Source organism: Cucurbita pepo, chromosome LG18 (genome assembly GCF_002806865.2).
Source record: "Cucurbita pepo subsp. pepo cultivar mu-cu-16 chromosome LG18, ASM280686v2, whole genome shotgun sequence".
NCBI classification, from domain to species: domain Eukaryota; kingdom Viridiplantae; phylum Streptophyta; class Magnoliopsida; order Cucurbitales; family Cucurbitaceae; genus Cucurbita; species Cucurbita pepo.
This window is the reverse complement of record NC_036655.1, coordinates 6472041-6487241: the sequence shown is the minus strand read 5'-3', so window position 1 is coordinate 6487241 and position 15201 is coordinate 6472041. Positions and strand designations below refer to the sequence as shown.

General features: G+C 34.5%; 2 protein-coding genes across 5 annotated transcripts; both read right to left on the bottom strand.

The window, feature by feature from the left end:
- Positions 1 to 114: 114 nt before the first annotated feature.
- On the bottom strand, positions 115 to 5222 carry LOC111780064 (VIN3-like protein 2). Of its 2 annotated transcripts, none has more exons than XM_023660338.1 (5): positions 5006 to 5222; positions 4846 to 4928; positions 3073 to 3745; positions 1817 to 2136; positions 115 to 1482 (listed from the first exon to the last, which is right to left on the bottom strand). In XM_023660338.1, the coding sequence occupies exons 2-5, from the start codon at positions 4868 to 4870 to the stop codon at positions 290 to 292; spliced, it is 2211 nt and encodes a 736-aa protein (XP_023516106.1). In that variant the 5' UTR covers positions 4871 to 4928; positions 5006 to 5222; the 3' UTR covers positions 115 to 289. The 2 variants fall into 2 exon arrangements, with proteins under 2 accessions (XP_023516106.1, XP_023516105.1); XM_023660337.1 differs by having other exon boundaries at positions 4846 to 4913; positions 5006 to 5221.
- Positions 5223 to 7476: 2254 nt separating this feature from the next.
- LOC111780676 (replication protein A 32 kDa subunit B-like) lies at positions 7477 to 11271 on the bottom strand. Of its 3 annotated transcripts, none has more exons than XM_023661143.1 (11): positions 11257 to 11271; positions 11027 to 11146; positions 10496 to 10606; positions 10326 to 10423; positions 10182 to 10223; positions 8909 to 8986; positions 8558 to 8636; positions 8355 to 8447; positions 8202 to 8281; positions 8009 to 8074; positions 7477 to 7910 (listed from the first exon to the last, which is right to left on the bottom strand). In XM_023661143.1, exons 2-11 carry the CDS (start codon positions 11126 to 11128, stop codon positions 7826 to 7828), a joined length of 834 nt encoding a protein of 277 aa, XP_023516911.1. In that variant the 5' UTR covers positions 11129 to 11146; positions 11257 to 11271; the 3' UTR covers positions 7477 to 7825. The 3 variants fall into 3 exon arrangements, with proteins under 3 accessions (XP_023516911.1, XP_023516912.1, XP_023516913.1); XM_023661144.1 differs by having other exon boundaries at positions 11247 to 11262; XM_023661145.1 differs by lacking the exon at positions 11257 to 11271 and having other exon boundaries at positions 8355 to 8444; positions 11027 to 11250.
- Positions 11272 to 15201: the final 3930 nt, after the last annotated feature.

Sequence of the window (15201 nt, the reverse complement as noted above, 5' to 3'; positions counted from 1 at the left end):
AACAGCTTGCCTTTAAATGAATTATAATCATGCTGAGAAGGCAGTCAAAACTCCAGAAAGAAGTTTCATAAATTAATTACTAAATGGGATCAATGAATAAGTAAGAATGTTAAATCATACTCAGCTACAAATCTGATCGAAATGTTAAAAGTGGGGAATGTGGATGACATGTATGTGTTAAAATCATAAGAATTCTAAACAGAGCTCAGATGATGCCCAATTCAATTGATGACAAGTTTACATCGAAAAAGAAAGAAATGTATCTAAAGAATTCCTACCACTGATATGATCAATGCCAAAGCTTCATGCAGAATCCAGCAGGCACAGCGCATGTTTTCTTGATTGAAATGCATTCTGAAAAGGTATCCACAAGTTGCTCTGCAAGGGCTGATGGATCTTCAATGAAGTTATCAACAAAGGCCTTCACAATCCTAACATCCTGTGCTGTGGCTCTCAAGCTGTACCAGGTTAAGAATTTTTGTCTGAAGTTCTTCTCTATGTGCCCCTCGCATTCTAGCCATCTAATCAATTTTACATAATACTCAAAATCCTTGTCTGATATGCCATTGGCTGCACAATCAGCATCTTGCCTCTCTGCACTTCTCTTCTTGGATGTTCTGCCATGTCGGCGTTCCTCTCCTCCCGACCCTGTTTCTCGATCTTTGGCGCTAGACTTCAATCGACCACTCCTTCCAAGAACATCCTTGAGTATTTCCATCTTGCAAGGAGTAACTGGCAATCCAGCCTCAGAGCTGCTAACAAATGGTGCGCATTTAGTCCCTTCTTGAATAGCAGAATTTGACCCGTTATTCATGCTTGTATCTTCAATGATATGGACATCAGAGGAATGCCCGTCTTCAAGTTTTGAAACACTGGGATCAGGCAGCATGGAGCTTTTCCTTGTAACGTGATCCTCATCCAACAATGATACAGAATCTTTTGCCGTTCCCCTTCCACTGACATCGGTGCAGTTTATTGCATCCTTAGACAGGTTAGCCGTCAAGATCTTGTTAGAATCCTTGCAATATGAAAGATAGCTCCCTGTTCGACTGTCAGTCTGGTCGCTACAAGGTACTACATTGTTAGTTTCATCTTCTACCGAAGATGGATTTGAGAGCTCACTGAAGTTGGTCACAGGACTCTGACACCTTTCAGTCACCAAGCAGTCTGTGTTATCCTCCCGAGCAGTAGCAGTTGAGACCTGAACTTCACACATCCCCAAATCTCCTGTCTCATCAAAGGAAATGGCTTTGAAATAATATTCTGAAGATGGGGTCAGCCCTCGGACGACAGAGCTCAAATTGGGTTGAGACAAGGTGCAAGTTGGCTCCATAGGGTAATCTATTTCGCATGCCTTTCGATGCCATATCCTGAAACCAGCAGTTTTTCCAGATGAAACATCCTCAGTACCCACAACCACTGTAAGGTTTGTTGCATCAACATCTTCGAACCTTACGAAGTTTCTACCAACCAAATTAGTATCTGCAATAGTGACAAAAGACTGGTTACTGTNTTTTTTTTTTTTTTTTTTTTTTTTTTTTTTTTTTTTTTTTTTTTAATAATAATAATAATTTTTAATGAACACTACAAATAAAACACAAAGATCGTTTCTAATGAATGTTTTTTTAGTTCTGTTGCACCTGAAAGTAAAATATATTAGAAATCAATTCAAAAATCATCTTACATGCTAAAATTACTTTCAGTGCAGCTGCACAGGTACACAAGGTGGTGACCATAAAGAGGCTATTCCAGAATCATAGTAAAGAAAATTGAGATGAGTAAAAAAAAGTTAGGAGCCTTACATAAAACAAATTACCTTGTATTATGGAACTGGGCAATTGGTGCAAGATCTTCGTGGAGAGCAAGGAGTCCAGTGTATCAATGGCTAACGTGCAGAGTTTCTGAACCTCTGGTCCTGAAGAAAGTCTGTTAACAATGCCCCTGCCCGTACCAACCGGTACACCAGTCAAAGGACCCACTTCAGCTTCAAGTTTCTTCACAGCCTCATCCACAATCTGATGAACGTCTTGATACTTTTCAACTTCAACCAAAAGCTTTTTGCTTAAAGAGAGGCGGTAACACAGTATATCCACCCTTCTGGTTTCCTTTGCCTTCATCAATTGTTTTCTCCAACACCTAAAAGTTCAATCTTTGTGTCATTCACGATAAAGTCAAGTCTAAATGTTCAAGGGAGATAAATGCAGTACGGAAAAAGATGATATTGAAATATCGAGAGATGTAGCAAGACTTTGAACAGAGTTCGTGAACGCGTGAACTACAACATTTAATAGAATTCCAAAACTTTTCAGGAATAAATTTTGAAAGATTGGGAAGTTTAGGTTTATATAACTCCAATTCACTATCCAGGAAGGTTGAAAGCCTAATCCTCCTTGCTCTGCATTGATATTCTTATTTTGACAGATAAGAAATATGTCGTCATCTGCTGCTTTCTCCCCACACCGGTGTCACCTTTGCAACAGTGATGCAGAAGGACAGCATAACATCTTCGATCTCTGAAGTTTGTCTAGAACTTGAACAACATTATCCAGACCCATAGACATTATAAAAACAAACAAACAAACTTTACAATCCCAGAAGGTTTGCTGTCCTATTTGATTCAATCCATAAAGACCTAATCACTTGCCTCAAGTATTTTAATTGCGAAGCAATCAAAATAATTTTTTTAAGAAAATAAAACCTTTTCTGATAAATTTCCTACATAACTACAAATCCGTTCTCTTTCAAATAATTTTGCTACAAATTAAGAGGAAAAATATTAAATTTTAGATTGATCATAACAGCAGCATAGATATTTCAAAAGCTTCATACGATGGCAGTTTCAGTATCGGCTTTAGAATGAATAAAAAACAATAGCTTTGCACTTTCAACGCAATAACAAGGCAGTTAACATGTAAATTACATTACTCGATTCACTGACTAAAGATCAATCGATGTTTTAAAAGAAAAAAGATGTTTCAAATAAGAGGCATACTTTTGAAAATACTTTCAAATTCAATGAACGTTTATATAAAATAATAGTTTAAAACCAGATATAAAGATCAGGGTAGTTACCCAAGCAAGTCATTGACTTTTCCACACGATAAACAACAAAAAGTCCCTTCAATTCCAGCCCGCAGTCCTCTAGAAATCCCAGATTTTTCATGCTTCAATGCACATTCAAGATGGCATGACATACCACATGAAGTGTCTTGAAATGGTGGGTCAGAGCTGCAACTTAACCATAGACTAGGATCCTTATTATCATCATACTGATAACAAATGCAGCATGAACACCTCTTGCAAAATCTATCCTCTTGGTTTAAGGTAGCTTTGCATGCCGAATTTCTGCAGTATACTGCAATATTTGAGTCACTCCTAGTGCTACTGATTGGAATATGGTTTGCAGGAACAGGTAGCCGTGCTGGCTGATCAACTTTTCTTTGCCTTTTGGTAATCTTTGGATAAACACAGGGAGAAGACTGACTGTCAAGATCTGTTACATCCTCAGATGACCCTGATTTCTTTTCACTTACAATTTTCAGAAGGTTCTCAATTATTTTCAGTTTTGTTAATCCAGTATATTTCCTCTCTTTCCCCATCTCTGCACATAGGATCTCTAAAATCTCATGACGACTCCAGGACTGAAGCAGATCAGAAGCATTTGGCTGATCCGATATTTCATAGACCAAATTCCTTTTCTCCTCCATACTCATCTTACTGTACCTTGATGGATCGTGAGCAGTTCCTAATACCAACATACACGAGGATGCACATCAGAGTTGAAACAAAACATAAAATCAAACGTCAAAAAGGTACCAGGTGGCGTCCTGTTTGGGTTGAATCAGATTGGGTTTGACTTCGGATAAGATGAACAATCATGGATTAGTAAAACTAATTTTGGGTGAACAATACCGATTCAAATATAAGTTTCCACTCAATAACTTTGGAGGGGTTTTTCAATTCTAACGTCTTCCAGACAAAAATTGTTTCAAATCCTTGGATCAATATTTTCCATAAAATAAAATATCACGTTCGACTTGTGAGAAAACATATACATGATTCCTTAAAATACTACAATTTTTTCAGCAAAAAATAAATAATAAAAAAATAAAAAAGAACAAATGACTCACAACAACCTGAAGTCTACCCAACCTAAGTACTATATGGTTGAATTGAGTCAGGTTGAGTCCAAAACACAACCCGTTTGAACTACCATATAGCCTTAGCTTTGAAGTTTGGATCCTTTCTAAGACCCTCCTGTGATTGAAAATCAACAGTGCAATTAAACAAAATGAACAGTTCTCATGCAATTATTGACTGCTCGCCAAATTAATCTTCCAAGAAGCAAGAGTACTCAAATAATTGGACGTGGATGCAATCCACACAACTGTCAACGACACGAGTAGGTAAAGAATGAGCAGAACTGAAGAACTCGAACAGGATTGTCAAAGAGATTATCCAGGCAACGCCCATCAGCTATCGACACACACTAAATTATAATCCATAAATTCAAGAAATAAAAAAATGGTCGGCACAAATTTCTGAAGAGCAGCGTCATTATTAAATGTGATCTCAGAAGTTCCACATCAATGCTGTAAAACAAGTAGATGGAACAAATTCAACCAAAACCACTAAAACCTCACTACCACAATTCACAGGTGGGGCATGGAAGGAAGCCCATCAAGAAGGAACAACAAAATTAGATTACGATACCAGCAGAAGTAGAAGGTAAAATTAAGAATCCAAGTTCAAGACTAGTAGAAAGATGAATAAATAAAGAAACCCCGATGTGGAGGGGGAGAAGGAAATGAAAGACTCAAAAACGAAATGGATTAGGCGGATTACCCTCAGATGAAGAATCGGAAGCCATAATGAATCCACGACATTACCACCAAAAGGAAACAAATAGAGACCTGCAAGCATGAAATCTGGAAGGATGATAAAACCGGGGAAGCGGAGAAAAATAAGAGAAATGAATGATGAAGGAGAGAAAGGAAAAGAGTACCGAGAAACAGCGGGAAATTGAAGGTGGATGAAGGAATCCATGGATTGGGAGGAAATTTGCAGAGATTGGTGGAGGATAGGATACGAAGTTGAGAGATTTTGAGAGAGAAAGAGGGAAAAGCAAAGAATTTCGCCCACCTGTCGCGTCGAAACGTTGGGGAAGAGACTCTGATTCGATCAAATCAAATGAATGAAGAATAGTATAGCCGCTCTCTCTCCATTACAAATGCGGCTGCATGATTTTTTTCTTTTTTTTTCCTTTTTTCTTCTTATTTTAATAATTATATTTTATGCTTTATATACTTTATCCGATAAGCACGCCATTTCAAAAATTATAAAATTAAATTAAAATTTCAAATTTCTTCAACAAAACAGCCTATCAAATTTTTATTATTTTTAAAGACTCCATTATCTTTTTCTTTATTATCAATAAATTAATTGATTAATTATATTTTAAAAATAACAAAAACGATAGAAGTCAAATCAAATAATTTTATAGTTTTATAGTGATTTCGATCTAATAAGAGTAGATATGTTAATGTCACATACACATTTGAAAGAATAATGAAGATTTAATTCATTAATTATTTTGTTATAAAATAAAAATGGGGTTTGGTGAATGATAGTGCTCCCCATGCCATGCCTAGCTGCCTATAATTGGGCTGTGACAGTGCCACTCTTATTGGACCAACCATTATAGTTATTATAGTTGGTAGGTTTATTGATGTTATGCCATGTAATAATTTTACATAAATAAATACATTTTTCGCTCATTTTATTTTATTTTATTTTATTCCAAATCAAACACTTTTAATTGTCCTTTCATTATTTTCCATCTCACCCAATATTCCTTCACATAGTAAAGAATATTGGGCCACAACTACTAACTACATATAATAACATTTTTAAAAAATTTTCTTTTTATAAAAAAAAATAATTCCATTAAACTAATTAATAAAACTTGACATGACATTTTTATTAAAATTGAAACGTTAATGTGACATTATTTTAAATACTATTATTCGTGTATATCGACTAACGATCTATGTGTAAAAGTTGGTTTTATAGATAATAGTATAAATAATGATAAGGACAAAATTCTAAATTAATAATGAATCTTAATGTTTGTCCTTTTCTATGAAAAAAAAATGATCTTTGTATTAAACTTATTTTAAAATTAAATGAATTAACTGAAAAAGATAAATTTTTAAAATTTAAGGATTAGTTTTGGATAGAATTTATGATGCCATAATCATATTTTGGCCTTTCAGACAAATATATACATTAAAAAAAAATTAAATCAATGTAGAAAGTATTTTAAATAATTTTAAAATGAGTGTAAATTTTAGATCTAAAGTGTGGGAATGGCTCAAACTTGTCCCCTGGGTTTCATTAACATTATTAATTACTTGAGTTTTAAGCCTAATTAAGTAATATAGAAGTCAGACGGTGCACGGCGGCGCGGCATGTGATGTTGTAAGTCCATTAATTAAAAAAAATATATTAAGTTAATTATCATTTTACTTTGTGATTTTTTAAATATATGTTTTTAAACTTTTAATTTGGTAAAAATTGAATTAATAATTTATCTATTAAATATAAAATTAAAATTTATATTTACTGGAATTCTAAAAAGTTTAGAAGATATGCATATTTAAAAAACATATTAAATATGTTAATGACCTATTAAATACAAAATTATTTATAAAAAAATTAAACGTGTTAGACATTTGAAAGTCACTTTCTAAAATCAAAATACCTATTGCATACAAAATTAAAAATTCATAAGCTAGACCTGAACTTATATTTATTTATTTATTTATGGTTCCAAATTCAATTATTGTTGGAGTCCAAAAAAAACAAATAATATGTTAGTGGGGAATTATTATATCCAACGTGGTCCAAAGCTGCAACCAACAGAGGACTAAAAAACTTTTACTTATTCCATGTGATATATTTGTTTCTTTCATTATGGGAAATATTTAAAAATAAAATAACCAAAAAAAATATATACTTTTTATTATACTACTTTATTCCGTTCTTCTATTATCATATTCCATTCCTGTCATATCAAAACAGATTTGTATTCGAAGTCTTAATACTTATTGCAAGAGAAAATATACAAAAAAGAAAATAAATATTCACGAGAAATTAGGATACATAAATTAATAATAATAATAATTTAGGGAGAGAAATTGGTAATGAGAAGCATTTCAAAAAAGAATATTTATCAATGAGAAATATCTTGCATAAGGAAAGGTTGGTAAGAGAAAATGTGTAGGGAGAGAAGCAAGTTAAAAATATATATAATACTCGCCTAAATTGCTTGGAATTCTTCCAAAAATATTTTTCACAACAAGAAAAATAAGCATATATTATACGAAATTCAATTATTTCTCATTTCGACCCTCTTTCCAGGCCCCCCTCGAACTTTTAATTTGCTCGGGTACCTGTGCTAATTAAGCAGAACCCTAATTTAATTTGTAGAACCCTGGGCATTAAAATTTAAGCCAAATTTTACACGAAACTGATCCGACACGACTCATTTACACCCTGAAGAGTGAACAGAAAAAAGGGGATTGGCAGAGAGTTCGGCGGGGAGTGTTTGAATTTGTGTTTCTGGTTGCCTTTTCTCAGTGTACATGTGAAGTTGAGGTTAAAATCCAGAGAGAGAAAGAGAAGATAAATAGGAACTTGAGAGAACAATATTTATCACGGTCAAAATAAGTATAAAAAGTTAATGGAACTTGAGATAATAATGTTTCTTACGGCAGGAAATAAAACTTGCCTTTAATTCATTAGTAACGCCATGATAGAGACGTCAACCGTTGGCGGTTGATTTGAAGTGGTAATCATCAGTTGTCGAGTAGATTAGGCCTTCCTCTTCTAGATTTTTCATCGCCGGCCTGCAAAACAATAAAGCCAAATGGTATATTAAGTTATAACCCTACTTGCAAGATCAGTGCTCTTCTGTCAAGTAGAGGTGAGAGATAGAGAGTAATACATGAGCTTCTCCAGTGGAACTTTGAGATGTTGAGCAATGACATCACGGTGTGCGCCCCTCTCAGTACTGAACACAAGAAATATAAATATATATATACATTCTAAATAAATTAAATCTAAGAAATCAATGAGCGGGAAAAAAAAAATAGTGAAGGAGCATTCCAGACTTTGTATCATTGTTAAAAGGCACTCACTCGCATGAAGGAAGTTGCAAGAAATCTAAGACCATTTGCTCAAGGTTCTTCCAACCATCACCACCTGCTTGACCAGAGTACTGAAAAAAGATCATTAGAAGGATGAATAAACAAACCGCCGCCCATATTATGTGAATTGAACCAGGATCTTACTTGATTTGAAATGGGAGTTTGATATCCTCTCACAGGCGTATTAGATAAATTTGCCATCTGTGGCTGAGGAGTCATGCTACTACTTTGTTGCTTCTATCAGCACAACATAAACAATAACCCAAAAGGAGAAGCATGTAAGACGAGATATTACTTTTCAGCTAATCAAGACATCAACTGAAAATTTGAAACGGCTTGATTGATACCCGTAATCTGGTGTTGTAAAAATGAACATATATGGATTCGATGAAGTGACTTGTGATCTCATTATAGTCCGTCACAGGCCTGGAAGCCAAATATCTTATATCAAAATCCCCACGCAGCAAAAATCATGTACATAAGTTACAGAGAACAAGCACCGCAATAATTTAATTTGGTGGGAAAACAGTGCTCTGAAATGCCTCATCTCAATTCAATTGCTAAAAGTATAAATATACTAATATTCAGTATAGTTCAAAAAGTGCGTTAACGCAGTTTATGAACTCCCACCACAAATCCCTCAGAAATAACAAAGCCAAGAAATCCCTAAAAAGAACCGAGGGGAAACTATACAGTACCTGATAGAAAAGACATTCAACGTTCTTTTACCCTGGAAGCTTTTTAAGTGGCCATGGACCCGGACGTACATGCCATCCCTGAAGCACGAGAACTTTTAAATGACATGAGATAAAAGGGGATAAATTTCAGAGATGGCTTGATGCATCACTTAGTCCAAATAAGCAGAGTCCTCCCCCAAATGATCCATAACACTCCAGATTTAATTTCAGGTTAAACAGGAAAAATAATCCAGAAGAGCCACAAGAAACATTTAAATGATTGACAATTGTAACTTCATGGAGATCTCTTAGGTTTTTAACTATCGTAACCTCCTGCAAACCTCAATTAACAGCACAAAAACTAGAAAATATGAAGAACCATACTTTTGTATTGAAAAACTTGCAACGAAATGGGATTCAGCAAACAGACGCAAAAATCAGAGTAGAAACTAGAAAGACAATAACAAGTATCCATCTATTCGAGAGAGCTGGGATCTCTCCTCCTAAGCGACAACAGGCCACAAAAATCCACAACTCCCTGTCTTCCTTCCTCCCCCTACAAAAACCAACCAGCCACCTTTTTGGTTCCAAGCACGATTCATTTTCCATCAATACTTGTTAGCTCAATAGGATTGAGATAAATATGAAGCATTTGTATGCCCTATAGTAGCATCGGCTACAGTTATATAGTTCATTTAGCTGGAAAAAGCAGTCTACATTTCGCAGGAAAAGGAAAATTAGACTGTTCAAACTTAATCATCCCATGGATGGAAAACAATACATAAAACCCCCGTACTATAAGACAGAACAAGGAACTGCACATGCATACAAATAAGACTGCTGGTTTAGTCCTAACCCCACAGGCATACTCATAAAGATCTATCCAGACCACAAAGTGAGGTGTAGTGCAGTTTCACTAGATTAAATCATGTTTAACCAGATTTAATTAAGCTTACTTGAATCCTGATATTTGTGTGCGGAGAGTCCGAATTGCTTAATTCAAAACAGTCATTTTACAAATTTTCCTTAGGACTCAATAGATCTCATTTTAATAACAATTAATTAGAGAATTCCTTGAAAAAGTACAGCCATATAAAAAACTTAAGAACCAAGAACTCCCATCAAACTCCATGTCTACAACATGTTGAGTTCCAAAGTTCCATCCGAACTGACGAGATTCTAGGCAAGGCTGAAAAACCAATCATGAAAATTTTAAATGATAACCGCACAAGAAGTATTACAGTTTTGAGGGAATATTTTAAATGCTATTAAGACAAGGTAGAAAGAACATTACAATATTCCCTCAACTTCATTTGAATCTGCAGCTTCATTGACCCTATAGGCACAAAAAACAAAATCAATATCAACGAGATAAGCATCTAACTTCTTTTCCATCTTGTATAGGTATGGGTGTATGTGCTGGTGGGGGGAAACAAACCATTTGCTACAGTCAATCCGTCCAGTGCCATCATCCAGTGCAAAAGTCACATCAGTAATTCTTCCTGCTCTATTGCGCACCATCCCTACAAGCTTAACCTGAACATAATGCAGCTCAACAAGCAACTCTATAAATAAAAATAAACAGAACATACAAGTGCAATAACTAACATTATTAACATCAACACCATCAACAACAAAATTTGATTTATCATCACTAGACAGAAACGCGTCGTTTATCTGCTTCACTGTTAATGGAAGCAATGCTTGGACGTCTCGATTCTGCAAATAAGACACAAAATATAAGAATTCGTTTCGGCGATCATAAAATTGAAGGAGATACAAAAGATAAAAACATGTGAATCCAATTGCAATAGACGAAGCAAACAAATTCAACTTAATTTTCCCAATAATTGTGAGGAGAAGAATCTACCATCCGCCGAAAACATAGGGGCAAAAACACATATACCAACTATAATTTCAATTGTACGAACCAAACGTCAAATCCAAAAAACTTATGAACTCAACTATTATTCAACGAATTAGCACTCAGAGTACGAATCATTTCAAACTGCAGTCGATTTCATTCAGAAAATACGTTAAAACGCATGTGATAAATCCAAACAGCGGAGACTAGTAGTCCACACGGAAATAAAAGGAATCCGAATGAAAGTTAATATTACATATGGATACAGAACGTACCTTCGCCGGAGATAATGAATGATCAGGAGCCATGGTGGTCTGAGATGGCATAAATCCACCACCAGAGAAGGCAGCGTTGCCGTCGAATTGGCTCCCGTACATCGTTCTTCCACTGTAACACTACAAGTGAAGAATACTCAAAACCTATAAGAGCATCAAGTGACTGATCGCAAACAGATTGAAGAGCAGGCTTCGAAATGAAATTATGTTTTCGTAAAACCTAGAAATACCAGTTCAGCATCCCTCCCGCCATTTTTAGACCCTTCTTTTATTTAATTATCATATATAATATTACATAGCACTTTTACTTTCTTACCCTTATGCCTATTCCTAACAAATTACACGGTTCAATATCGAAATTTTCATATATATATAATATATATAATATATATAATGTAATATTTACAAAGGGGAAACAATATCTATGGCTGATAAGTATTAATCAATTAAGCTTTTAATGCAAATCTCATGAATTATGGTGATAATTAAATTTAAATTAATTAGGGTTAATGATATAACTCATAAGAAGGTGCTTCCTAATAATTTCGTTGGATGGTCACGCTCTGAAACTTCTATTATTAAAATTTATTATTTGCAATTTTCCTTTATAAAATTAACCTTTTATAGATCAAAATTAAAATAAAAAATGAACCTTTTTAAAAATAGTAAAAACATAATGATTTTTTGAAGGCATATAATGTCGATAATAATTTCGGAGCTCCTTTAAAGGCTAATTTCCTCTCAATTAAGGATTTTCTTCAAATCAAATTGTGAAGAAATAAACCAAATAAATAAATAAATAAATATACAAATAATCACGAGAGAGGGACAGAATTATGTTTCACCGACCGAAATTTTATTATTTCGAATCGAATTAGAAACATTTACGGTAAAAATAAATTAACGAATTTTAATTTAATAATTAAAGGCCAGTTAATATTAAGTGTTATTAATCAAAAGAATATATACAAAAATACGAAAAATTGCAAATGCTTTGGTGAATTGAAACAAAAAATCTAAATTAAGCATACACAAATTACATTATTCTGAAGCGTGCGAAATGGAAATTGATAACGAGAAAATTACCAAAAAAAAANAAAAAAAAAAAAAAAAAAAAAAAAAAAAAAAAAAAAAAAAAACCCAAATCAGAAGGCCCACCGTAAGAACCCTTTGGCCAGGCTACTGAGTTTAGACCGACGTCGGGCATAGCCATTGGACGACGAAGAACTGGAAGACAGAGAATGAGAAATACAACTCAAAGACGATGACGACTCGTCGTTTGATTTTCTACAAAACTCACTCTCTTGATTGACATGTCGTCTCGATGAGGAGGAGGATCCAAACGCACCGTTTTTCTTAACCACATTCCTCAGTTTCTTCCTCGGCTTCATCCAAAACCAAATCTTAGCTGCCTCCTGCTGCTTGGGGACATGGTGAGGAGTTTTCGAGGCGCCTTCGACGGAGTTTGGCGACGGCGGTGGCTGGAGATTTTCAGAGGGTTTGTCCTTGGGCAGGCCGGGCTGTGCTTCCCAAATGAAGGGGATTTGACCGGGCAGGCGACAGGCAGGGAGACGGGCAGAGCGGCCGACTGAGGAGTTTCGCGAGAGGATTTTGTGGACGAATAATTCATTTGCTTGGAGTAATGAAAAGGGGTTTTCCATTCCTTTGTGTGAATTTCGATACCAGAAAGAGAGGCTAAATAAACGAGGGAGTTTGGGGTTTAAATGGGAAGTGAATTAAACTCATTTGGATATCTGTTAAGATCGTTAAGGAAATTTGTATTTTACTTTTTGAATCCCCTTAAATATCTCCCTTTCATATGCCCTCCTAATTTGAATTTTACATTTTTTTTTTTAATAATTTGTTTTCTTTATTTTTCCATCTCATAAATTTATATCCGAAAATTAAAAAAAGAGATAGGTTCATCACCCTCTAATTTTCTTTAACTATCTTCCCCATTTCATGGTCTCCATAAATGGTACGCCTTAATTGAAGTTATATAAGGAAATATAATAATAAGCTTCCCATTAATTTATTTAACATTATCCACCTTACAAGTTTCATAAGGAAAATATTTATTTATTTATTTACAAAATCCACCAAAAAAAAGATATTGTTAATACACGAAATTAAACTCGCCTTCCAGTAGCTATTTTAATAGGGTTGATCCTCCACGGACTGCATCCAAACCGCCAGTGCCCGGGAGATTCCGCCGCCGGCGTACGAGATTTTGCTTTGCATGGAGATCCAAATTTCGAACGATGGTCATCCAACGGACAATAATTGTTGTTGGACTTGGACTGCTTCCTCCACAGCCGAAATAATAGAAACTGCGGCTGTTTATTCTGAACCGTGGCCGGCTTCAAGAGGCTAAGGCTGACCACAACCGGCGGCGGGCAGATGCGCAGTGGAACTGGCTCCACGAGCGGCGGAGTATTCTTGGGTGTCCCCGGTAGCATCTCCCACTGAAACGGAACCCCTTCAGAAGTCCTTCTGTAGTAGTACGAACGAGAGGAACGACCCATAGATGAGTTTCTCGTCGGAAAACTATCCAATGGCAGAACAAATCCGCCGTTTGTCTCCTCCTTCATAATTCCCTAATACGAAATTTACATTCATGTGCATCTAACTAACTAACTAACTATATATATATATATATGGGCTTTGTGATGTGACGGTGATATTTGGGATTAGGGAGTTGATTAATTCCTACTTAAACTTTAGGTTAAAATATCTAATCGAATCTTTCGTCATTTTCGATTTCTTATTACTACTTGTTTAACTATATAAATTAATTAAGATTATAATGTAATCTCTTTTATAAATCAAATATTTAAATTTTCATACATATTTTTGTAACATTAAATTAAAGAAAATATTTTTTTTTTTGTTCTTATATTTTGGATTTCATTTCATTTCATTTTAAAAATTCCATATTTCATAATCTCTAAACTTAGTTAACTCTAAAATAATTGTAATGACCATCGTTATTTGGATTCTTCTATTGTAGCCTTCCACTTGAAATCTTATTCCACTTTCATTATAAAATAATTAATAAAATACCCCAAAGATTAAATTACCCTAAAATACATCACAACCTTGTCGGTTTCTCTGTCATTGGGTGTGACATTTTCCACATTTTATTTTATTTAATTATTTACTCGTCAACAGGCTTGAGCTTGCAAAATATTTTTATTTATGCTTTGTATATTAAAGTTACCTAATGTTTACTATATATTATGTTCGGTTACATATATTAGAGGCGGCTGCACCAACCGGAGATTAAACTATAATAATAATAAAAGGAAAAAGGTAGTTGAAAAGAGATGTAGTAATAATTCCCTTAAATAATGCTAATTATATATTTCTATTTTTGTCACCCAATTAAAGAAATATATATTAAAAAAAGTATATATTGTATGAGCCTCTTGTTTATTGGGCCCTGTGAAATTTAACGACCAATGGGCTTAACCCGAGTGGTTTATGTTCGTGATTGATGTGGCCGAAGAGCCCTTTAAACAATTAGAGTCAATAAATAGCAAAGAATCAAAAGTAGAGGTGCAAGAGAGTGATATAATACTTACTGTCATCAACTGCCCTCCGGGTACCATTGACGATGCCACGATGGTCTCTCGACACCCATAGTCCTCCCTTGTCGTGTGCTTCTGACCAAGCAACGTCACGAATTAACGTCATCACATGTTACGATGGTCCTTTTATATCTAAACATATAACAACCCTTTAAAAAAAAGTTTGGATTCCTTCCAAGAGTAGAATCAATCACCCGAAAGATAAGTCAATTTCAATACTTGCATGATTGACACATCAGCACATACGATCTTACGACATTACTTTCTCTCTATGTTCTGAAATAAACTTGACGTGATCCGAATCCAACTTAAAAAAAAAAAAAACTAAATTTAGTTATTTATAAATGTTGTAGAAAACAGTTAACATTCATTATTTGGAAGAAATTTCCCCCAAATTTAATGAAAGTAGATGGGATTGGTTTGGAATCTGGCTTTAAAGCATGCAACGTTTCTTTATATATTAGTGGACATCAAGCGCCCTACACGTGCCTCACCAATAATCACATCTAAAAAAAACATTAAAAAAATGAATAAAAACTCCTATTTTATATATTTTTCACTCTTTTAACTCCTCAAAAACATTTA

What these genes read in the sequence shown, in the direction of transcription:
- LOC111780064 (XM_023660338.1), bottom strand. Translation starts at nt 4,870, where the DNA reads ATGGCTTCCGATTCTTCATCTGAGG. An exon ending in AAAGTCAATGACTTGCTTGG is followed by an intron (nt 2,137 to 3,072) that starts GTAACTACCCTG and finishes TTGAACTTTTAG; the next exon opens with GTGTTGGAGAAAACAATTGA. An exon ending in GCCCAGTTCCATAATACAAG is followed by an intron (nt 1,483 to 1,816) that starts GTAATTTGTTTT and finishes TCACTATTGCAG; the next exon opens with ATACTAATTTGGTTGGTAGA.
- LOC111780676 (XM_023661143.1), bottom strand. Translation starts at nt 11,128, where the DNA reads ATGTACGGGAGCCAATTCGACGGCAACGCTGCCTTCTCTGGTGGTGGA. An exon ending in AATGAAGTTGAGGGAATATT is followed by an intron (nt 8,987 to 10,181) that starts GTAATGTTCTTT and finishes CTCGTGCTTCAG; the next exon opens with GGATGGCATGTACGTCCGGG. An exon ending in TTTACAACACCAGATTACGG is followed by an intron (nt 8,448 to 8,557) that starts GTATCAATCAAG and finishes TTGTGCTGATAG; the next exon opens with AAGCAACAAAGTAGTAGCAT.